The sequence below is a fragment of the Tachypleus tridentatus genome, chromosome 5 (assembly GCF_004210375.1).
Source record: "Tachypleus tridentatus isolate NWPU-2018 chromosome 5, ASM421037v1, whole genome shotgun sequence".
Classification (NCBI taxonomy): Eukaryota; Metazoa; Arthropoda; class Merostomata; order Xiphosura; family Limulidae; genus Tachypleus; species Tachypleus tridentatus.
In genome coordinates, this window is record NC_134829.1 from 4953379 (window position 1) to 4979542 (window position 26164).

Consider the following 26164-nt stretch of genomic DNA (forward strand, 5'->3'; position numbering starts at 1 on the left):
TACTTCCAAGCTTTATTTCTATGGAAGGCATATGAGTGAGTTTAGCTGAATTTTTAATGGCTCTTAGTGCGTAGTTAGAAAGCCTGAAAAATTAACGTAGTAATAAGACAGTGTTTGGTTGTTGTATGTTATTCTAAGGTATATTGTTCAACTAAATTAAAAAATATATTGATTGTAGTGGTACCATTAAGTATTAAAGTAAACAGGGTTATGTTTCATCAAAAGTAAAAACAAACCTAGGAACATATTTCATGTGTGTGTATTCTGTATTTGTTGGTATAAAAGTAACTTGTATAAATTAGAAACTTGTTTAGCTAGAAAAGATTTAATTACATAAAATATATTTAAACAATTGTAGAACCTTTTCACGAGTTATATTTGCAAGTAGCATGTGCATTTTATGTAATTCAATATGATAATGTGAGCCTCACATTTGACAAGTGATTTATGATGTTTGGTGGGATTATTAGTTAAAAACAGTCAAGGTACAATAAAATTTACATACAAATAGATTTATACTGTTACTAACTTTAAGCTGTGTATAAGTGTGGTTTTCTGTTACAACTTGGAGTCATTATGGAACAAAGTTATGGAAATTTTGTTTATGGTTGGTACAAGAGTGGTAAAAAATGATATAAAATATGAATCTTTTGTGAAAAAAAATTTAATATTAGGAGATTTTAGGAATTATACAGATGAAAGTTTTGAGGTTAAATAATTATAACACGAAACTACATTTGTTTGTCCTCAGTAGCTGTAAGTTCATAACATTATACACCTATTTGTAATTATATTATATTGTTTGATTGCCCTCTGAACTGTGACTAACTACTGTCTTTTCCATTATTAGTTGCGAGTCACTTGGGGAACACGTATCTCATTATGTTATCAAACTACATTACCCCAAGCTGCTTGTGGAACATTCTGATTATATTATTATTAATTTTACCTAGACTAATCATAACTAACCTAGAAAAATCCATACTTATACACTGTGGTTGCTTTTATAATTATAAAACAAACTACCTCATTCTTTTCTCTTGCTGTCTGTGACACTTAGTGTAACATTTTCTAAGCTAATGATCATAATGAAATAAATTTTAAATAAAGAACAGAATGATAGTATGCAGAATTACACAAATTCCCCAAGTTCAATTTTTCTAGATTCCTAATTATGCAACAAGAACTGTTCCAAACCAGTCATTATCTTTCCTTTGGGAATGAAACTTGAACTCTGAGTGAAATTGACAATTATGTACTCTGAACACAATGGTCATTTGATAGGTGAAAATGTTGACTTTCTATTGGTTATAGGTAATATATAATTAAATGCAAGAGAGAACTGTTGAATCCAGAAAGAGAGACAGAAGGGCATGGCATGAGAGGTCTGATTTTCTATTTGATAGATTTGTGACCAAACAAAATTGAAGGCTATAAAAATTATAGTTTGTCTGACCAATGATGATATTTTTTAGCAAGTAATGTTTAATTTCATACTTTTTGGAGGGGTGGTGAATGTCATATAGGTAATGTTACACTTAGGGACATTTGGGTTTTCTTTTTAAATATTACACAATAAAAAATACATTTTGTATACTATTAATATATGGATTATTCGCTAACCTTTTATATTATAGTAATTGGTACAACATAAGTGGTTTAATAAATTTTTGAATGTAAAACACTAAAGCCTTATTTCACAGTAAAGAGTACCTGTGGCAAGAGGGTTGATAAGTGGTTGTTGGCACATTGTATTGTTCAACTTATTCTTGTTACCACATAATTCTTTAACTCAAAATACAAGTTATGTTTATTTTCTGTCTTCTAGGATGTTGCTTGGCACTTACTACATGAAAGTTTATTTGGTTCTGTAGCTGATGACCAGAAATTAATGATGTAAGTACTATAGTATATTTATAGAATAGTTGTTTTGTGAAAAGCTTTCACTTCAGATGGAAAACCTTTAATTAATACTAACTAAAAGAAAGGTGATAACTGTTTTATTCAGTGATGTGAGTGAAGGAAATTGTAAAATAGAAAATGAAATTGTGTTAGTTGACAGTTCCTAAAAAAGAGATTTCATGTATCCTAGTACATTTCTAAGTGTATTTGTTTATTTAGACAGTACAAATCGTGTATAAACAATACTGTGTGGTTGATATGTTAAAAATTTGGATCAGACTGACAACATTATTAAACCTTACCTTTGTTTGTAGCATTATAACTTATGACGACTTTCTGTAGGAGGCCAGGTATGGCCAGGTGGTTAAGGCCCCTTTCAGCTGTGGGGGCATCATAATGTGATTGTCAATCCCACTATTTGTTAGTAAAAGAGTAGCCCAAGAATTTGCAGTGGGTGGTGATGACTAGCTACCTTCCCTGTAGTCTTACACTGCTAAAGTAGAGACTGGTAGTGCAGATAGCCCTTGTGCAAAATTCAAAACCAAACCAAACTTTCTATTGGGGTTGTTGTTGAAGCTTGTAAGAAGGTCTTCTCTTCCTTTAATGAAAACTTTGTCTCCCAGTGTAACACAAACATGCTTTAGTCAGTTATCACATTTCTAAATAGTATTTTGCCTGCCTCGCTTCTCCAGTCAGTTCCTCTGCCTTAGATTTTTAATACTTTAAACATTTTGTTGTAACATTGTCCATAATAACCTCTGTTGTATCCAACAGTTTGAGTGGATAACCCAGTTGATGATAGTAACTTATTCATCTTATTCCAACTGAAATAGGTTAATTTGTGGGACAATAAAGAAATTATTTTATATTGGAAATTTTAAGAAAAAAAATATATAGTAGGCTCAAATTCATAAATGTAAAATGCTTTTTCCATGGTTTTACAAATGTTTCATGTCCTGCTTTGTATTGAAATTTATATTCAGCAGTAAGTACTAATGTGATAACATTCACTTGTTTTCAATAACTTCTTAAGAATGTATCTCGGAACAGCTCATATGGGTATTAACAGGTTAACAAAGATGTTAATCCAGTTAACAAACGTTAACCTGAAGATGACAGATGAAGGTCGAAATGTTGTTTTCTGCTTATCAGTAGTGTTAATACCCATACAAACTGTGCTTATCAGTAGTGTTAATACCTATACAAACTGTTCCGAGATACAGTTTTATTTCAAATGAGTTTCTCATCATCAAGAACTTAAGAAATTTATTTTATCTTTCATTATTCAGTTTATGATTTTGAGAGGCTAGGGGTATATGAAATACTTTATAAGTATGTTAATATCACATACTCTAATGTTAATTATAGTTTACTAGTTAACAGAAATATGATATTATTGGATAGGCTAAATAAACATTCACCTACCTTGAGTGGCAAAATGGAGGAAGGTGTAATAGAAAGTAGTTTGAAGATATTCTGATTGGATTAGTTCAACTGCTGCTAAAACAAGTGAAAAAACAGTGCTACGGTTTCCTTGTACACTTTCACCTTAACTGAGGAAGTCGTGTCTTCTTGTGACAAAGACGCGAAAGTACAAATACCCATGTATTTATGTGATCCAGCTAGATGGTCAATAATATCGCGTTTGTTATGGGCACAATACAGCAAGATAATTACATTTCTATAATTGATGAGGAAGTAAAGGTCACATGGTTTATGAAAAGATAGAATAAAGATAGTGGTTCATATTCACATAAACATGATTCAGTTTTTTTGTAAATACTGTTGGATATTTTTAACACAGCTTGCTCTTCATTGTTGAACAGAACAGAGAAATGGAAGTAGTTACAAGTTAGCGTGAAAAGTTTTTACAGATTTACATTTTATTGGTAGTGAACCTAATCGCTATTGTAATTTTGAAACAAAACATTGCTGAGAGACTTGTATCCTATGAAAGTGTTTTGAAGATTTGATAATGTAAAACATATTTTACATTAATATTGCTGTATTTGTTTCAAACAGACTAAGTAATGTTGTTTGCATAACTATTCTATAGTTGGGACACTCGTTCGAATACCACTAATAAACCCAGCCACACTGTCGATGCCCACACAGCTGAAGTAAACTGTTTGTCTTTCAACCCCTACAGTGAATTTATATTAGCCACAGGTTCTGCAGACAAGGTAAGATGTTTGAGAAGTGATGTCACACAAAGGTTTCACCATACAATTATGTACAATGTTTCTAAGTGGTTCCTAGTGTGCTTTATTCAGCATTGTAAACAAAATTGATATTCTTATTATGACAAACTGTTCTGTCTGTTGTAGTTACTTTTATTAAAATCATTTTCTCTACACATGGTTTTCATTATTTGCTTTTCTTTATATTTATCATAAACTACAAGTGTCCTTAAAGTCTGGTCACTTAGGGTAGTTTTTGTCAGTGCCATATTTACCCCTTTAGATTTCTATCTGTAATAAATATACAAATTTTGGTAATTTCCTACATCTCTAAGCTTTATGTATTTAAACTACAAGTGATAGACATGATATAGAAACAGACATGATAGAGTACTTTTTTAACCCAAAAAATGTTTAGGGAAATTGGTATGTGTACATAGTCATTGTTTTTGTCAGTAAGTTGTGTTGTTATGTGTGGGAAATTTAGTAAGAATTTGGTTTATCAACTGATCTAAATCTCTCAACTAATATTCATTTAACATGATTGTTTTTGTATCTTTAAATATTTGTTCATTTTTAAATTATTTTAAGTCGTTGATATAACAAGTTGTCATGTCATTCTTAATTTACTTGAACAATATTTCCAGTTACAAAATGGGTACAGAACTTGTTTTACTAGCCAGTACATTTTTTGAACTAATTATATAAATTTCTTCAAGTTTTGCAATCCCAAACTTAATATTTAAAAAATATTCAGTTATTTTTAATTGTTATAAAACTGACAGATTACTTTTTTTGAGAGAGGTGTATGTAGTTCAGTATTTTACAAATACTGTATAACAGCAGTAAGTTTGTCATTTACCAGACTGTAGCACTGTGGGATTTGCGAAACCTCAAACTAAAGTTACATTCTTTCGAGTCTCACAAGGATGAGATCTTTCAAGTTCAGTGGTCTCCACATAATGAGACTATCTTAGCGTCCAGTGGCACTGACCGAAGACTACATGTTTGGGATCTCAGTAAGATCGGAGAAGAGCAGTCTGCCGAGGATGCTGAGGATGGTCCTCCAGAACTTCTGGTTAGAACTCATAATTGTTGTTGTCTTACATTTTGTCACAACTGATAAACTTGCTCCAGAATTTATATTTTTAGACATTAGTATTCCATATATATTTAGTGCATCATAAATGTAACATATATTTCTGTTAAAATAATCTTGGGTTATAACAGCATATAGTTCAGGTATAGTTTTGTTTACAAAAACAACCCATTGAGGTTTACACAATAAGAGAATAACCCTGCCTTGTCCAGTAAGCACTTTTTAGATTTTGAGTGAATTGAAGAATTTTTTAAGGTTCTGTGCAGCTTAAGGTTTATGCTTATGAACAACAATTACATATTTTAAAAATTTCTGACCTTCCCAAAGTGTAAGAGAAACTGTCTTTCCTTAATAATTCAGTTATCCAGATTTCTGTACATTTTATTGTTACAACCTCTGGCTTGCAACATTTGTTACTGATAAAGGTAAGTTTTTATACCTCAGTTGGGAATGAATAAAACAGCTTGAGTAGTAATTTATTGTGTTATGGAAAACTCAAGTCTAGCTCCTGTAGAGATGAACAGTTTAATTTGAAACCAAATTTAGAAGACTTTAGGAACAAACAAAAGACATAGAAACTTAATTGTTTCATTAGATATTTTCTTTCCTGAAAATGTCTGAATATTAAACCATATTTATTTGAAAGATACAGAAATTTTCTCCAATAAGAAGACATCAGGTTAGGTTCAGAGAATATAGTGAGAGCCAGTGAAATATTTAATTCCATATTTATTGAGCATTTTTAAGTTTATTGTATTCAAACAGTGCACACAAATGAAATGAATTATTACTCATGGATAGGAAACTATAAGATATAAATTAATCTCAACCAAGAATATTCTCAGCAAAATCAGTATCTAATCTAACTTGATGCTGTTTTGAAAAGTCAGGGCACTTGACATGTATGTGATGTCTTGTTTCATATAACTGGCAATGTGGATTGGCAGAATAAAGTACCAAAATAAATGTTAATGAAAGGATATTCAAATTGAAAGAAATCCTTACATGAAATATTTTTGTTTAAAAAAACATTTTGGAAATTTCTTGTCACACAAATCAAATGTGCATGTGTAGCTTGCGGTATGTCTTTGCTCTTAACAGCAAACAAACAAAAGCTTTGATTTTTCAAAACCAATATTTCTAATAGGTTTATTGTTCATAAAAAAAGTGTAATGAAGATTACAAAAATAAAACTTGATACTTTTACCACTTGTATGTAGCACAGATTCCAAAGGGTTGAGTCCTTCAAGAGAATGACCTTTACTTGGAGATAATTAACCTTTGGAAAAGAAAAGTCTCGGACATATTCTGTTGAAATGTGTGATTCTTGAACCTTTTCAGTTATTTCTGAGATGACAGACTTGAGTTTCTCCATCAATTCATCCAGTACCAGTTTAACTATAGTTATAGGCCTCCCAACCAAGTTTTAAAGCCTATTATGTATAGTTGTTTAAAACTTATATAACAGTCTATTTTTCAATACTTCCATTTATGAAAAGTATGTATTTATAGGAATATATTTTTCTCTTTGAATTAAGAACAAAATTTTACCCAAGGTCTTCCTCCACATTGCAAGTGTCACTAGCTGCAGTTGGCTAAAATTTTATTTTAAGATAAGTGCATTATAAGAAATACGTATATGTATATATGGCCATATCACAGTTTTCCATAGGAGCTCAAAGAGTGAAGTCTGAAACATATTCTCCATGACAAGATATTGGTTATTGGTATGAAGAAACACAAAGTCTTTGCCTTGTAATATACACCTGTGTTCGATTCTATAATGTTAATTGTTTATAAAGTAACACACAACAGAAATGTCATTCAAAATATTGTACATATTTTGTCAGTTTCAGGCTGTAATTTGTCAAATTTAGTCTTAACTTTCAGTAGAAGTTCTCAGTTATTGGAATGCAAATAAAAGATTGAAGATATTAAAGCAAATTAGAACATTTTATTCATGATTTTACAGTTAGAAATGTTAGTATATTTTAAAGTGTGCAGGCTTTGTTATGTATTACAATAAATTTGATTTGTGTATGAACATAATTTTTTATTTTTAAAGCTAAGATAACAGAAATTCAGACATTCATGAGATTGAGAACCCATAATTATATTGACACGAATAAATTTCATTTTTTTTCTTTCCAATCTAAGTTCATTCACGGAGGTCACACAGCAAAAATATCTGACTTCTCTTGGAATCCCAATGAACCATGGGTGATCTGCTCAGTATCTGAAGATAACATCATGCAGGTTTGGCAAATGGTAAGTTAGAAAACTAAAATAATTAGTAGTAGACTAAGATAATAACATGAAGTTTTGTACATGATAAGTTAATAATTCAGTGGAACTTCAGGGAGAGTAGACATATAAATCTTGAGATTTTTAATGCAATCACCTGTTGAATGAAAATCAGATTAAAAAAACTATTCTTCAACCCAAAACTCTCAAATATTATTTGTGTAGTGTCTAAAACCTCCTAAATACATTTCAAATGTATGGTTTTAGTAAAACTATATTATCTCTACTGTAATTGTAACGGGTCTGTTGATTTGACCAACCTTGTAACCACCATAAAAGTTAGAAAATATAAATTATGCTTTTTTTCCTTCTAGAATGACTACAAAATACAACACAGATATTTAATCTAAATATCTTAAGTCTCATAACAATATACATTTATTTTTTTATTTTACTTGCCTTTTATTATGCTTGGCTAACATGACAGAAGTTGCATTAATATGGTGCATGTGCAATCATGTTACTGTACCCATCAATATAAAACTGACCTTTATGAAGCAGTCCTGTCTTGTTTTAGTGGAAAATAGTCACATTTAATTTATTACACATTACATGTATACATACATTATTACTGTTTACAACTAAGTTCTTAAAGGTATTTTTTAAAACATAGAACAGTAAATAAAAAAATAAAGCAAACAGTTCTAGTTATGAACTATATACTTGTTTGCTGCTTGCTAAGCCTAGCAAACTTCATGTGTAAATGATGTGAAATATTTTGTTGTTGTTGTTTTATATATACATTTGTAATAACCAAAACCAAATTACCACACCAGTATTACTGAATATCATACTTAGTAGCTAAGCTGTATTTGGGTGTACTAAAGAAAAAAAAAACCATAAAGTATGATTTCATGTTGACTGAATGTTTAACATACTAGTTCAAAAACTCGAAATAATGTTCCAAAAATGGCTGAGCAAGACACCAGAGGGACACTGAGCTTTCAATTATTCACCTGACATGGGCAGAGGTACATGTACGTAAGGTGTTTCCAAACATGGAAATAAGTGGGTGGGGCCACTGTATACATTTCAGAATAGTGATGTGTCAGCATGTAGAATAGATACAAGGTTCTTGTTTTATATACTATTATGCCAGTATTGGTTATTTAAGTTCCCAACTCATGCAGAACTATAGACTCAGTATTTGGACATCATAAACATTGAATTTGAACCAAAGCTACATTGAACATACTATGTGAAACACAAAAATTAATATTTACCTTTAAATATTAAAATTTGAGTTATTTCATAATTTGATACCAAACTTGTTTACATTATTTCATTAAATAATAGTTCAATAACATATTAAATGTAAGTGAACAAATGTGATGACATGACCTTTGATCTGTGACTTAAGACAGGATTGAGGTGACTGTTATGAACCAGCTATGATTGTTGATGTGGTTTGTGCAATTTCTTACCAAATTTATAATTTTACTTGCATTTTCGCCCTCAACAATAGTTTTTTCTTTTTCACGTTTTTTAATCATTTATGAAAAATAATTTCAGACTTAAAAGTACTGATATGTGATGCTACATTTGTACAGTACTATATTTGGGATCCTGTTAAAATATGACAAAATAAGTGTAATATAGAAACTTGAAAAAAATTCATGTCTAAAGTAACTAGTATTAGCAGACTGAACCAAAGGTTGTTTATGTTCACACCTGTGCTAAGCTAGAATTGATATGATTTCAGCTGGCCAGTTGATGGATAACTGACCAATAACAAAATGTCTTAAACCTAGAAGTATCTGAATACCTTAAAAATACAAGTTCCTTACAATAATTAAATGTTTGACAAGGGTTAGTACAGAAGTGGGTTTTAGATCTTTCTACATTTGCCATAATGGTGTATGCTGTTCCACGATTTGTTTGGAATTACCTGGTGTAGAAATTTTTCTTTTATTGAAGATTATTTTTGCATGTGAAATCAGGTAGAGTGATTCAGAAGTGGACAAAGAAAATATTGATCCAATAAAGCCTAGATCATGCAACTAAGGACAGTCTTTGGAATTGTTTTCTTTAGTATGCTAGGGGCTTTTCATCAGAGGTGAAATATATTAAATTTTAAGTTGTGCATGGGAGGCCAGAATATGAAAACAGGGAACTGCCAATGTTCTAAATCAGTTGAAAGCCCATGTAGGTTTATCTGCATGTTATTTTTAGGAAAGCTAACGAAGTATCTATAGGATCATTTTATACTTAACTGGTCTAATCATTACAGTTATCATTTGAAAACAGCGTATGTCCAAGTACTTGGTGAAATGATTGTTAGGTGGTATATAGTTTTGATAACTATAGTTCTTGAAATTAAATTTCAACACATTTGTAGTCAGTAACATTCAACTTATAGATTATTCTTGTGAGAATTGAATTATGAGAAACACTAATTTCAAATAGATGATTAGTGACAATGTTTGATGTAGTTTTTCATTTACGAATCTCTTGTATGACACAAACCAATGTTACCAATTCTAATTAGAACATTAGTTGAATGGGTAAAAGTTTAGTATTTACTGATCATTGTAGCAGTAAATAATGTTTTATATTTCGTGCCTCAGAATTGCCTAGAATGTGCCAGGAAGATTATAATCTAATCATTTTCAGGAACTATTATGGCTGTCATTCTTGATTATTTGGAAATATATTCTTTAAAACATCAGTGAACTGTACAGTTTGTTTTGTTCTTGAAGTGTAGACATTGAGCATGAGTGATGAACTGTCATGCTACATTTATCTTATCTACTATACAGGTAGACCATGTGTAGCAGTGATAAACTACGGTATCATGTTTATCTTATGTAGTGTACAGGTAGATCATGTGTAGCAGTAATAAAGTACAGTATCATGTTTATCCTATCTACTATACAGATAGACCATGTGTAGCAGTAATAAAGTACAGTATCATGTTTATCCTATCTACTATACAGATAGACCATGTGTAGCAGTAATAAAGTACAGTATCATGTTTATCCTATCTACTATACAGATAGACCATGTGTAGCAGTAGTAAACTACAGTATCATGTTTATCCTATCTACTATACAGATAGACCATGTGTAGCAGTAGTAAACTACAGTATCATGTTTATCCTATCTACTATACAGATAGACCATGTGTAGCAGTAGTAAACTACAGTATCATGTTTATCCTATCTACTATACAGATAGACCATGTGTAGCAGTAGTAAACTACAGTATCATGTTTATCCTATCTACTATACAGATAGACCATGTGTAGCAGTAGTAAACTACAGTATCATGTTTATCTTATGTAGTGTACAGGTAGACCATGTGTAGCAGTGATAAACTACAGTATCATGTTTATCTTATGTAGTGTACAGGTAGACCATGTGTAGCAGTAATAAACTATAGTATCATGTTTATCTTATGTAGTGTACAGGTAGACCATGTGTAGCAGTAATAAACTATAGTATCATGTTTAAAAGTGAAAATTGCTTTTCATTCATCCTTGTCAACAGAATTTTAATGGTTACTAGTGAATCTGAAATGTTTGTTGGTTCCTGGGTATAACCAAAAGTTAAGATGCATTGTGAATAGTAGAAGCTAAGGTTCTTAACTCTAAACATTGATAATGGAAGGTTGAATATCACGTTTTGTAGAATGAGGTCTTGAAAATTCACTGTTGAGTGTTGAATATAATTATCTTAAATATACAACTTTGAACTTTGATTCTCATGAATTTCATTTTGTTGCTTGCGTATTTTGAAAGCTAAAGATATATTTCTTTTGTCTAAGATCTTCAAAAGCATAGTGGTGTCAAGTGTTTCACATAATGGAGACCAACATTCTTATTCTTGATATGGGAACATAACTGTTACAATGGTAACAAAAATCAGAAACATAAATTTGTTAATGAACAAAAAATAAGTTAACAGTGGTTGAATATGTAAAACTTCTAGTTTTACTTTTCTTTTACAGATAACAGTAAAATTAATATATAAATTTTAAAATATTTTCATAAATATTGACTTGTGTGAGACGAAATGTTACAAAGAGAACAGTTACTTACTGAATTCCATATGTAGAGTGAAATACTTTTTTCGGCCTCTGTCTTGTTCTATACAGTATAGGTACAGTGACATATAGTAAAAAATATTAAGTTTTCTTTTAAAGTACCAGTTGAGATAGTTTTTAAAAGACAAATCTTTGTAGTTACTGATGAATAGTTTTATAGTTTCAACTGTATGGTTACCCACGAACATGTTTCTGTAGTTACGGTTGTGTAGTTACTTGAACGGTCTTATAGTTTCAAGTCTGTGTGATGACACATGAACAGTTTTATGGTTTCAATGTTAATTTCATTTTTGAACTTGTTCTGTGTAAAGTACATTTGTCAATAGTCCTGTGACAGCAGGTAAAGATGGACTACTCATTGTTTCTGATAATTTATATCTTTACTCTTTTTACATATTACACTTTATTTCAGTTTTAAGAAGGTACCTTGCAGGAAGATACGGTAACTAATTTTTATGAGTGTTTTTTTAAAACCTCTTTTCACTTAGGCCGAGAACATATACAATGACGAAGAGCCGGAAACCCCAGCATCCGAGCTAGAAGCATCCACTTCTTGAATACCTGATGTTCAACTGAGAGGGTTCTATAACTGACATATCCAAAGGTTTTGGTTAAAGATGTCTTTCCTCTCAATCAACTAGGCAAGATATCACCAGTAACTTACACTTTCAGCTGTCATTTGATCTGTTCAAACAATATTTGGAAATTATGTTCACCTTATGTATTTTATTTGATTATCAAATATATTAATGTTTCTCAAATTTTGTTTTGTTAATGTTCTGATGATCTGATTTTAAAGATGCTTAAGTGAAGTGGTAAAGTTATTTATTTTCTGTTTCAAAAGAAAAAATCCCAAGTGTTTAAGGTAGGTATAAGCATAGCTTCTGTTCTTGAAGTCTCAGCTAAGACCATGTTCCATTATTTTAAAACTATTATAAGGAAGTATACAAATTGTTAGATGTAAGAAAAAAATTTTTTATTAAAATATCAATTAATGTGAAACAAGATGTCAGACTTACAAGATAAAACTGTACCTTTAACAAATAACACTAAGAAAGTTCAAAACTGTTCACAGTACTGTGTAGGAATGGTTTGCAAAGTTACTAACAGAAGAGAGCTCTGAACAGTTTCCAAAATGGACAACAGTATATAGCACTGAAGAAACGTGTTAAAGTTAACAACAGTACACAATTCTGAAATAACACTATCAGATTTGTAATCTGAAGAGTTTCACTTAACCATATCGATTGTTTAGGTTCTTGTAAAATTGTAACATGTTTTAGGTTTTCAAATCAGTGTTATTTCAAGTTACAGGTTTGTTTTATTTTTCCTGTTTGAAGAAATATTAATAAATTGCTTCAGATTTTTACGTCAGGTTTAAAATAGTAATATTTTTTAAACAAAACGTCAAGTAACAACAAGTTTTGGCTCTATTCACAACTTTTAATGTTGATTTTATCTTCATTAGAACCAATGAGGTAGTTAGCGTTTGCCACTTACAAGATACGATGTAATGTTTTATTGAATGAAATGGTAGAAGGTACAGTGACAATAGAATTAAGAGATGGACTGAAAGAAATTTTTACAGTTGTCTCTAAGATTTAAAATATGAAATTAAAACTACTGTACTATTTAAATTACATGTAAGTGTTTTGACTCTTTCAATTTATTTTAATTTTTTTAAAACAAAAACTCGGAACTTGGCTGCATGTGACACTACAACATAATTCAGTTATTCTGTGAAACAGTGCATAGTTTCCATGAATGAATCTTGTTACAGAAAATACCATCTAATCCTGAATTTTGCACATGTCTGCAAACTTGCTTCTTGAATTTTGTGGTAAAACTATTTGAAAATTGTCTATTAACCCATTCTTAATATTCAAGTGAAAGACTACAAGGAAAGCAGCTAATTGACACTACTGTGTTGTCAGTTCATAGGCTACTGTTTATCAAGAAATAATGGGATTGACTATTACATAATAATGCCCCTTATAGTGCAAAATACAAGCATGTTTGGTGACAGGGATTTGATCCTCAAAGTTATGAATTATATGGGAAACATGACAAAGTTTCTCACCTCCCCTTTTTTGTGTGATGAAAGGTTTATCTAAAGCATACATTACTCATAAAAAGACATGATGAATTTGTACAGTTTATTTAGTCCAGAATATGCAAATGAAGCAACAACCATAACCGATATAAAGTTGTAGTGGAACACAATGTATCAGAACTACATAATTTGGTATTATGTATGTAGTTTGATGCCAACAGTTATGGAATGTATATGTAATAGCCTTTCTTAATACAAATATTCACATGCTGAGATCCTAAAGATGTCTTTAGATTCTGGATTTATAGTTTCTAATACAGGGATATCCATTCATTGTATGTAACATTGGAAAATGGAGGAATAGTTATCAACTTGGTACAGTCTGATATGGACCCACTAGGATAAGACAATAACTTCATCTCAAGCAAGAGAATAAAATAGCCACATGAAGAAACTGGTTAAGTCACTAGATGGAGATTTGTGTAATCACTGTTTTCAAGTGGATCCTGTGGAATTGTCATCATTGTACAGAAAATCGATCATAGAAAACTTGCAAAATTCAATGTGTTGTGAACATGGCAAGCTTTAGAATTTTTTTAAACAAAAACTACTCTACATACCACTTTATATTAATATACATCATGATCACCAAGGAAGATTAACAACAAACTGTACCAGTTTACAACAGTACACATCGTGATCACCAAGGAAGATTAACAACAAACTGTACCACTTTACAACAGTACACATCATGATCACCAAGGAAGATTAACAACAAACCACCAGTTTACAACAGTACACATCGTGATCACCAAGGAAGATTAACAACAAACTGTACCACTTTACAACAGTACACATCATGATCACCAAGGAGGATTAATTTAGCATTGTAAGACTAGAAGGAAGGCAGCTAGACATCACCACTCACCGCCAACTCTTGGGCTACTCTTTTTACCAACGAATAGAGGGATTGACCGCACGTTATAACGCCTCCACGGCTGAGAGCGCGAACATGTTTGGTCTGACCGGGATTCATTTATAAGTATTTGTAATCATTGTTTTCTAGTTTACCTATGACCAGTATTACATTGTTCTAAATAACTTACTATTATTATATTCCTATAGAAATATTTTATTCGTTTCGTATATGTGTTTATATTATACATTCACAGTTTACAAGACTCATCTCTCACAGTCTAAATATTAAACTTTTGTTCGTAACATTCTTTCCCATGGGAATAAAAACATATCGTGATTTCTATGGATAGTTGTATACAAAGAAACCTGACAGAGTTCAGTAGTAACATTATTACATAAATGCAACCCCAAAACATTCGACATTAACACGTGAAAATTACATACCTAAATGTTACTTATATCTGACGGACTTCACACTCGCCTGAAGCGACATCTTTAGTGCAAGTGATAATTTAAAAACGTGCAAACCTTTTTTTAAAAATCGCACGAGGATTCTTTAACCTGTAGCTTAAGTTTTTGGTGGGAATTTTATCTGTCAGAGCCATGTTCATACCAGTAGGTCTTTTATGGCTACTCGCCTGTAGGTCTTCGGTGGCCAGCGTTCAGACTTAGAGATAGTATATTAGTTGCTTTGAGAAAGCATGCAATGTGCAGGGTTAAAACACACTACTATTAGAAGGCATTCAACGTGAATGGTTTAGGTAAGATAAAATACACTGCCTTGAGAAGTACGGTGCTGAAATAGAGTACTTTGAAAACACAACACAATGTGCAGTGTTGGAAAGTCTAAAATATAGTTAATGATGAAACAATAATGTAAGACGTAAAGTATAAGACTATAGTAAACTTCATGTCTTGATTCGTCAAGTTAATTATATATTTCGACTTCCTTATTGTCGTTTAAAGAACAAACAGGTGCAGACAGCAAGTTCATGGGCTCCAAAACCCTGAAATATTGGGTTCTATACCCCGCAGTGTAGATAACTCAGGTTGCCCATAGCATGGCTTTGAACTAAACAATAAACAGATCTTTGAAATCATGCAACAGCTTTCAAAGTTTGTGTTTTTTTTCAGTAATCTGGGAAAATTCAACTAATCGTCCTATGTCAGTTTCTATTTACTCGGTACAGTACCTAAATTTGAACCAACTGAACCCGTTTTAAAGTTTCTAAACTCTTAAAGTAACCGATTGTCACAAGAAAACCGAGCTTGGTTTCTTATTAAGGAAGTCTAAACTTGAAACATTGACAACAGAGAAGTCTGGCATGCCATGGTTGTCGATGTCTGCCGCAGATTTGACACATGAAGAAGAAGAAGAAACTTGAAACCTAAGGGTCACTTGGCTATTTAGCTACAATATGTCATCCAAGCCAAATATTCCAATTATTTTGAACAGCTATATAATTTAAAGTTCATTAACAATGTTAAACCTAATATTAAACTGAACCTTAAGTTTTCCTTTTTTAGAAGGCTAAAAGACTGGAGTTTTTGTCTGCCATATTTGAATAATAAAATTTTGATTTAAACTATTTTCTGATATTACTTAGTGACTTACATTCTGATATTACTTAGTGACTTACATTCTGATATTACTTAGTGACTTACATTCTGATATTACTTAGTGACTTACATTCTGATATTACTCAGTGACTTACATTCTGATATTACTTAGTGACTTACATTCTGATATTACTTAGTGACTTACATTCTGATATTACTTAGTGACTTACATTCTGATATTACTTAGTGACTTACATTCCCATATAAACGTTTTTGTTTTTTGGAGCCAAATCACACTGGGCTATCTGCAGCGTTTTGCAGGTAATCAAACACTAGATTTTAGGGTGTGTTATCACGATTCCAACAGGAGTTTGTTTGTTTGTTTTTGGAATTTCGCACAAAGCTACTCGAGGGTTATCTGTGCTAGCCGTCCCTAATTTAGCAGTGTAAGACTAGAGGGAAGACAGCTAGTCATCACCACCCACCGCCAACTCTTGGGCTACTCTTTTACCAACGAATAGTGGGATTGACCGTCACATTATACACCCCCACGGCTGAGAGGGCGAGCATATTTAGCGCGACGCGGGCGCGAACCCGCGACCTTCGGATTACGAGTCACACGCCTGGCCATGCCAGGCCTCCAACAGGAGACCCCACATATAAGAATAAATTACACAAGAATGAAACAAGAGGAGTTACTTGTGTCATTCAAGACAAACTAATGACATTGGCTATACCAGGAACTGTCATCGTAAATGTGAGCCAAAAAATGTCGAAGGAAAAATATAATTACATCTATATTAATGTCGTTAGAAAGTATGGAAATAGCTTTGATGTGTTACTTGTAATTCGTCTCGGACGAGTCTCCGATTTATTATGTGATGTATTACGATTTCAAACGGTGTGAAACATGAAGTTGAATATTGATATGTAATCAAATTTAAGATATTTTGCCAACAAGACTGATACACGCAATTTTCTTTCTTAACACAAATATATTTTGATATACAAACAATACGATTTATAATAACAGTTATTACAAATGATGGTTTACATACAAATGTTTTACAAATATAAAAAAAAATAAATACTGATGCTCTAGCTGATCTGGAATTGAATATTTTATCAATGGTTTACGATGTGAAAGTTTCCAGCTGATATCAGTACAATTTACTTAACAGGTAGCTAGCCAGCTCTATTCTTCGCTGGCTTCACGCAATTTACAAGCTGACTTTTCACCACCAGAAATAACTAATGTCCTCGTAAAAATAATAACATCTAAAGATAACTCTCTGAAGATAAACAGAATATGATGTTCAAAATCTATAAACGTTTCTGGTCAAATAACCACAATTTTCCAATTAATAAGTCTTTATCACAGTTATAGTTCCCGAGGTTTGTAATGTACTGAATAAATGTAGCAAACCAACAATATATACTGTGTCCTAGCACGTCGATTTATAAACGTTTAGGGTGAACGAAGTTCTCGAAAGTTCATTTGGCAATAACATTCGAAGATATGCTTGTGCTTTTTTAAAACATATTGTTGATTCATACAATAGAAAATAGGCGGGACGTTTGCAATAGACATTTAAAAATGTAAGTTACATGTATTTCTAAATATATATTAAAACGAAACAAACATAGGTATTAAAATAAATATATAATAGTAAATCTGTTACACCACCCTCCATAGAGAATTGTTCCCCACTGGTACAACGGTAAGTCTATGGATTTACAACACCAAAATTAAGACTTCGATTTCTCTCGGTGGACTCAGCAAATAGCCTGATGTGGCTCTGCTATAAGGAAACATACACACACACCACAGAGAATTAAAAATTAGCGTAATTCAATTTTTAACTCAGAATTATATATATATGTGTGTGTGTGTGTATACCTAGGGGACATTTTATATCTTGTACCTTGGAAATCCCTTCAGTTAGTGCACCATTTTATATTTTTGTTTGGGCTTGCTTTTGTTTATAACAAATTATTATTAGTCAGAGATTTTGATTTGCTGTTTTTAACACAGTTCTAGCCAAATCATTTCTCAACAATAACGATATGACAGTAATTGGTAGAGTAGGTCTCACTCCAACCACAACTGGTCCAGTAACTAAATTTGGTGTTAAATGTTGTAAAAAGGAACATTAACAAAGTTATCCTGTATACCTTAAGCAATAACAGAGTCACCAGTGGCAGAACTTGAATCTAAAGCTAATACACCTTCTAAAAACAGTTATTGAGTCGCCCCAGTATCACGTAAAATACGTATGGGTATTGGATTAGCAGTGTCAGTTGACAAAGACATATAATCAACAGACAGATAAGGTCTAAATTGCTTCCTAACTACATCATCCATTTATTAGTGGTCAAATAAACAACATTCGGTAATATTGTGAAACTATGTCCATATGCAGACACGAAAGAACTGGGTGTTGCCTTTCTTTCTTTTCAAACACCAATAATCGGACGTAACATAGCCAGGTTATTTATAAAAACGCAGACAGGTTTTGATTATTTTAAAGATTTATCCTAACTCAAAACATTTCAAACTAGAGAAGCTGGATTTTTTAGAGAACCTCTCATCTTTAATGGATTGAACAAGTACACTACATGGCCAAAAGTATGTGGACACCCCTTCTAATTAGTGGGTTCAGATATTTCAGCCACACCCATTGTTAACAGGTGCATGAAATCAAGCATACAGCCATGCAATCTCCATAGACAAACACTGGCAGTAGAATGGGTCGTACTGAAGAGCTCAGTGACTTTCAACGTGGTGCTGTCACAAGATGCCACCTTTTCAACAAGTAAGTTCGTTAAATTTCTGCCCTGCTAGAGCTGCCTCGGTCAACTGTAAGCTGTTATTGTGAAGTGGAAACGTCTAGGAGCAACAACAGCTTAGCCACGAAGCGGTAGGCCACACAAGCTCACAGAACGAAACCGTCGAGTGCTGAAGAGCGTTAAAATCTTCTGTCTACAGTTGCAACACTCACTCCGAGTTCCAAACTGCCTCTGGAAGCAACGTCAGCACAAGAACTGTTCGTCGGAAAATTCATGAAATAAGTTTCCATGGCCGAGCAGCCGCAAACAAGCCTAAGATCACCATGCACAATGCCAAGCGTTGGCTAGAGTGGTGTAAAACACACAGCCATTGGACTCTGAAGCATTGAAAATGCGTACACTGGAGTGATGAATCACGCTTAACTATCTGAAAGTCTGACGGACAAATCTGGGTTTGACGGATCCCAGAAGAACTTTATCTGTCTGAATGCACAGTGTCAACTGTAAAGTTTTACGGAGGAGAAATAATGGTTTGGGGCTGTTTCTCATGGTTTGGGTTAGACTCTTTAGTTTCAGTGAACTTAATACTACAACATATTACAACGCTAAACACCGGGTTTCGATATCCCTGGTGGGCAGAGCACAGATAGCCCATTGTGTAACTTAGTACTTAATTCAAAACAACAAAAACAAAAATGCTGCAACATAAATGACATTCTAAATAATTGTGTGCTTCTAGGTTTGTGGCAACAATTTGGGGAAGGCCCTTTTTTATTTCAGCATGACAATGCCCCCGTGCACGAAGCGAGGTCCAGAAAGACATGGTTTGCCGAGGTTGGTGTGGAAGAACCTGACTGACCTGCACAAAGCCCTGACCTCAACCCCATCGAACACCTTTGAGATGAATTGGAACGCCGAGTGCGAACCTAGCCTTCCCGCCCAACATCAGTGCCAGATCTCACTAATGCTCTTGTGGCTGAATAGGAGCGAATCTCCGCACCCATGTTCCAAAATCTGGTAAAAAACCTTCCCAGAAGAATGAAGGCTGTTATAGCAGTAAAGGGTGGACCAACTCCATATTAATGCCCATGGTTTTGGAATGAGATGTTCATGAAGCACATATGGGTGTGATGGTCAGATGTCCACTACTTTTGGCCATGTGATGTAGATGTTTTTCCTGATGTGTCAGGAATTTATTTCTTGGAAAATAGTTTTAAGTGTTAAAGTGTCATCATTGGAAAGAGCACGTGCTTCCTGTGGGATTTCAACTTTCTTTTCATCCAAGAAAGTTTTGATGCATGTTGTCACTTGCACAAATTCATCAGTCAGACATAATTGTCTAAGTTTGTTAAAACTCTTGTCGACATGAAATAGAATTACATCGTCAGTCAAAATAAATATCTTTATTCGTGGACATCTTGCTTGTGATAACCTCGAAACTTTGGGCGTCTTTTATGGAAAAACGTGGTTGGAGTGCCGAGACGGGTTACGTAGTTTAAACAGTTTTGGATTGTTACTTTTGGAAAATTATTTTAAAACCTTCTAGGATATTCTTGTCTGAATGATTCATCGATTCTATGGCTGTGTTTTATTAGCCTCTGGTACTAACTCGTATGCTTTGAGAATAGCTGCTTTTAACTTATCATAATATGTACAATCTTCTACAGAGAGAGCGGCATAAGCTTCTTATGTTTTACTAATTCAAACACCCTGTAAACAGGGTTCCACTCAGATGTCATAATATAACTTAACCCACTTCAAATATTATAATATAACTTGACTCATTGCAAGTATTATAATATAGCTTGACCCACTTCAGATAGCATAACTTGATCCACTTCAGATATTATAACTTGACCCACTTCATACATTATCATATAAATTGACCCACTTCTGCTATTATAGTATAACTTGACCCACTTCATACATTATAATACAACTTGACCCACTTCAGACACTATAACTTGACCCGCTTCATACATTGTAATACAACTTGACCCACTTCAGACACTATAACTTGACCCACTTCATACATTATAATACAACTTGACCAGCTTCTGCTATTATAGTATAACTTGACCCACTTCAGACACTATAACTTGACCCACTTCATACATTATAATACAACTTGACCCACTTCATACATTATAATACAACTTGACCCACTTCAGATACTATAACTTGACCCGCTTCATACATTATAATACAACTTGACCCACTTCAGACACTATAACTTGACCCACTTCATACATTATAATACAACTTGACCAGCTTCTGCTACTATACTATAACTTGACCCACTTCATACATTATAATACAACTTGACCCGCTTCTGCTATTATAGTATAACTTGACCCGCTTCATACATTGTAATACAATTTGACCCGCTTCAGGTACTATAACTTGACCCGCTTCATACATTATAATACAACTTGACCCACTTCAGATACTATAACTTGACCCACTTCAGACACTATAACTTGACCCACTTCATACATTATGATACAACTTGACCTGTTTCAGATACTATAACTTGACCCGCTTCAGATAGCATAACTTGATCGACTTCAGATACTATAACTTGACCCACTTCTGCTATTATAGTATAACTTTACCCACTTCAGATATCATATCTTATGAGTATAGAATCGATGGTGTTGTTCAGTGTCAATAGAACCACTTGGTAAACCATCAGTTACTATTAAATCACTCAACACCTTCCACGAACATATTCGGATTTATGTAAATTTGTTGCAAAATAAATTCACAATTATTAACAAATACATTAACAATAAACTTGTGCAGATTAACTCTTTGTCCGTGGTTAAAATTCATAACAAAACACAGCAGTTTCCTGGTTAAGAACTCTAAAAAGGTTTCATTGTTAAATAAATCATACAGTGTGAAACAGTTCAACCCCTTAACATGTTTCTTGACTTTGTTACTCAGAGCTAAATAAATGTTCTGTATAAATGTCCGATCTACAACTTGCGATTTATTTGACCAAATCACGCACGTTCAAAAAATAGAAATCACTCCCAAAACTAAGTTTCCATAGTTTATTGAAACAGGTTATAGAAACATTATTTGTTTTATTTTCACCTTATGTGTGACCAATTTTTAATATTATGAGAGTGAGTAATAGAAACGCTTTCTTTAGTACTAAAAATGTGTTGGCTTTAAGTCCAATCAAACGATCACGTGAACACAAACGGAACCAGTTAATTGGATAAGATCACTACGTCTAGCGGCCAAGAGAAGCAGCGAATACTGTAGCCGCTATATTAACGGATGTCTGGCGCTCGTGCCACGTGAAACATGTATTTTATTACGGCTCGTACAACAAGATAATCATCCGGCAACGATGGTGGGTTTTTATGGAAAGACGTGGTTGGAGTGCCGAGACGGGTTACGTAGTTTAAACAGTTTCGGATTGTTACTTTTGGAAAATTATTTTAAAACCGTCTAGGATATTCCCGTCTGAATGATTCATCTATTCTATGGCTTTATCGTTTCAGTGCGAGCTTTGGGGATACCTTGACAACGGTGTTTTAGTGTGGATATCTTTCGAATTAAAATATTAGACGGTAAGATATTTCTTTAGCGTATCTAACAGTATTTTCATATGTTTAAATCAGTAAGGGTTAAAAGAGAGGTATTTTACAGAAACCTAAAATATATTTGTATTTTTAGCGTGAGAAATAACAATCATCATTACTTGGTTTATTAAATTTTAAGATATGACCAATTCCTCAAGTGAAAATTGAAACAATGATTTTATTTGCCAAGAGGTGATTCCTCATTTTACAGATGAATTATTTAACACGTTTTAATTCTGTATATACCAACATGTAACAGTTGGCACGTTTTACCGCATACGATCATAAGTATACTTTACACGTTACTGTTGAAGGTAATGTAGTACTGTTCAAGCAGTGAAACAAGACATGACAATGATGAACATGGGAAGAGGGTTCATGCTATGTAACATCGGCTGTCTATAAGCCTTTTACCACCAACTTACTCCGTTTGACCTGTTCTGGGAGTGGGAGAATATTACTGGTCTCTTGTCGCCCCTGAAAAGAAGGACAGTAAGAAGTGTACAGTTTTATTGTCCCACTGATCGTGGAATATTTTAAAAATAAGAGCAGGTGTCATATTTACTAATTAAGGATTAGGCCTATGATGAAATAACTGCAACTTGATGTTAAATATTTGTCCAAGTGATGGTACATCGTATGTTTTACAGTCTATGATTAGCTAATTCTGTTTCTCAAGTTTCTGTGTACACTAAACGTAGTTCCAAGAGTTCAGGTGTTTCGTCATTACGTTCTTCCATAATGACAGGTTTTCCAGTCACAAACGAAAAGTAATAAACGTCACGAAGACGGTTTGTACGTTACAACAAAGTATAACAACCAGCTGTCTACGATGTGTCTACCACGGTATCGAAACCAGATTTTAGCGTCACAAGTCCACAAAATTACTGTTGAGTCACAAGGAAAGTTATTACTTGGACGTTATTTTAACACAATAAAACAATGTAGCTCGTTGAAACTTCAGTACGTGCTGTTACTATGGCCACTGTAGCTTGTAAAAACTTCAGCACGTGCTGTTACTGTGGCCACTGTAGCTCGTTGAAACTTCAGTACGTGCTGTTACTATGGCCACTGTAGCTCGTTGAAACTTCAGTACGTGCTGTTACTATGACCACTGTAGCTCGTTAAAACTTCAGTACGTGCTGTTACTGTGGCCACTGTAGCTCGTTGAAACTTCAGTACGTGCTGTTACTATGGCCACTGTAGCTTGTAAAAACTTCAGCACGTGCTGTTACTGTGGCCACTGTAGCTCGTTGAAACTTCAGTACGTGCTGTTACTATGGCCACTGTAGCTCGTTGAAACTTCAGTACGTGCTGTTACTATGACCACTGTAGCTCGTTAAAACTTCAGTACGTGCTGTTACTGTGGCCACTGTAGCTCGTTGAAACTTCAGTACGTGCTGTTACTATGGCCACTGTAGCTCGTTGAAACTTCAGCACGTGCTGTTACTGTGGCCACTGTAGCTCGTTGAAACTTCAGTACGTGCTGTTACTATGGCCACTGTAGCTCGTTGAAACTTCAGTACGTGCTGTTACTATGGCCACTGTAGCTCGTTGAAACTTCAGTATGTGCTGTCACTATGACCACTGTAGCTCGTTTAAACTTCAGTATGTGCTGTCACTATGACCACTGTAGCTCGTTGAAACTTCAGCACGTGCTGTTACTGTGGCCACTGTAGCTCGTTTAAACTTCGGTATGTGCTGTTACTGTGGCCACTGTAGCTCGTTGAAACTTCAGTACGTGCTGTTACTATGACCACTGTAGCTCGTTGAAACTTCAGTATGTGCTGTCACTATGACCACTGTAGCTCGTTTAAACTTCAGTATGTGCTGTTACTATGACCACTGTAGCTCGTTGAAACTTCAGTATGTGCTGTCACTATGACCACTGTAGCTCGTTTAAACTTCAGTATGTGCTGTTACTATGGCCACTGTAGCTCGTTAAAACGTTTGAATCATACAAGGACGACAAATTTTGAAAACTATGTTCAGTGAGGTGTGTTCCACATAAACTGTTAAAACGTTCTTATTTAGTTTCTGTGTGGTTTATTTTGGGTTAGAGCTCACTTCGCTAAGTACCATGCCCTAGTTTTCTAGTCAAACTGGTTATTTAAAAACGAAGAAAAACAGTTTGTAATTCTGAGAATAGATAGTTGTGTATCCTGTTGTAAAGAATTTAGCTCGATTTGCGTTCGAACTGTGGTGCTTCGTGGTAGCTCGCACGAGCTATTTTCGGGCTCACATAAACTACTGATTTATCCCCCCCCCACACACACACACTACTCCTTGATGACTCAATGGTAAGCTTGAGAGCGTATATTACTAATAATATGGTTTCGATATCTGCGACTGGCAAAGTGCAGATAGCCCACTGTGTAGTTCTGGGCCTTAAAATAAGCAAACTATTCATTGGTTAATTTTACTCTAAAACCACTGAAGTGAAAAAAAACCTTTCGATAAATGTGAATCATGTCATAAATCTTCAATACTTAATTTCAGAGTTACCACAAAAACCAGGTCAAGTAGCAACGCGACACATGGTGTGTTTGTTTCTCTGTTCGCAGTTAAACACAGATGTAATTGACTATTCGTCTTTTGCCAACTCCAACTCCGAATTTTGGCTTAATAAGTCCTCGTGCTTACTCATGAGGGGGGAGGTTATTTACCCCTATATTTGAAAGTAAGTTATAAGTCGTTAAATAATTAGGACTTGCATATGAGACACTGAGCGAGAAATAGGATTTTTAAAAAATATCTTAATTACAGCAGTTAGAAATGTGTTAAAAGAACAGTAGTAACAACCATTAGAAAGAAGGTAGCAAAAAGCTAGTATATTGTACTATATAGAAAGAAGGTAGCAAGAAGCTAGTATATTGTACTATATAGAAAGAAGGTAGCGAGGAGCTAGTATATCGTACTATATAGAAAGAGGGTAGCGAGGAGCTAGTATATTGTACTATATAGAAAGAAGGTAGCGAGGAGCTAGTATATTGTACTATATAGAAAGAAGGTAGCGAGGAGCTAGTATATTGTACTATATAGAAAGAAGGTAGCGAGGAGCTAGTATATTGTACTATATAGAAAGAAGGTAGCGAGGAGCTAGTATATTGTACTATATAGAAAGAAGGTAGCGAGGAGCTAGTATATTGTACTATACAGGAAGAAGGTAGCGAGGAGCTAGTATATTGTACTATACAGGAAGAAGATAGCAAGGAGCTAGTATATTGTACTATATAGAAAGAAGATAGAAGGAGCTAGTATATTGAGAAGAGCCAGTATATTGTATTATACAGGAAGAAGGTAGCGAGGAGCTAGTATATTGTACTATACAGGAAGAAGGTAGCAAGGAGCTAGTATATTGTACTATACAGGAAGAAGGTAGCGAGGAGCTAGTATATTGTACTATATAGAAAGAAGGTATCAAGGAACTAGTATATTGTACTATACAGGAAGAAGGTAGCGAGGAGCTAGTATATTGTACTATACAGGAAGAAGATAGCAAGGAGCTAGTATATTGTACTATATAGAAAGAAGGTAGCGAGGAGCTAGTATATTGTACTATACAGGAAGAAGGTAGCGAGGAGCTAGTATATTGTACTATATAGAAAGAAGAAGGTATCAAGGAACTAGTATATTGTACTATACAGGAAGAAGGTAGCGAGGAGCTAGTATATTGTACTATACAGGAAGAAGATAGCAAGCTAGATATTGTATTA

The 26164-nt window shown here is 33.6% G+C and overlaps 2 protein-coding genes across 5 annotated transcripts in view; both read left to right on the forward strand.

Annotated features, from left to right (window-relative positions):
• Caf1-55 (chromatin assembly factor 1 p55 subunit) overlaps positions 1 to 12289 on the forward strand; it is a 37742-nt gene extending 25453 nt beyond the window's left edge. The window contains exons 9-13 of the mRNA XM_076500870.1: positions 1829 to 1896; positions 3959 to 4085; positions 4948 to 5160; positions 7339 to 7449; positions 12017 to 12289. Coding sequence (XP_076356985.1) covers positions 1829 to 1896; positions 3959 to 4085; positions 4948 to 5160; positions 7339 to 7449; positions 12017 to 12085 — 588 coding nt within the window. The 3' untranslated portion in view covers positions 12086 to 12289. The remainder of the gene's footprint in view (positions 1 to 1828; positions 1897 to 3958; positions 4086 to 4947; positions 5161 to 7338; positions 7450 to 12016) is intronic.
• A 9838-nt stretch (positions 12290 to 22127) lies between these two features.
• The window catches only part of LOC143250414 (uncharacterized), an 88648-nt gene continuing 84611 nt past the window's right edge, over positions 22128 to 26164 (forward strand). For all 4 annotated transcript variants that reach the window (XM_076500871.1, XM_076500873.1, XM_076500872.1 and 1 more), the window contains exon 1: positions 22128 to 22436. The gene's annotated coding sequence lies outside the window, so the exon portion shown is untranslated. The remainder of the gene's footprint in view (positions 22437 to 26164) is intronic.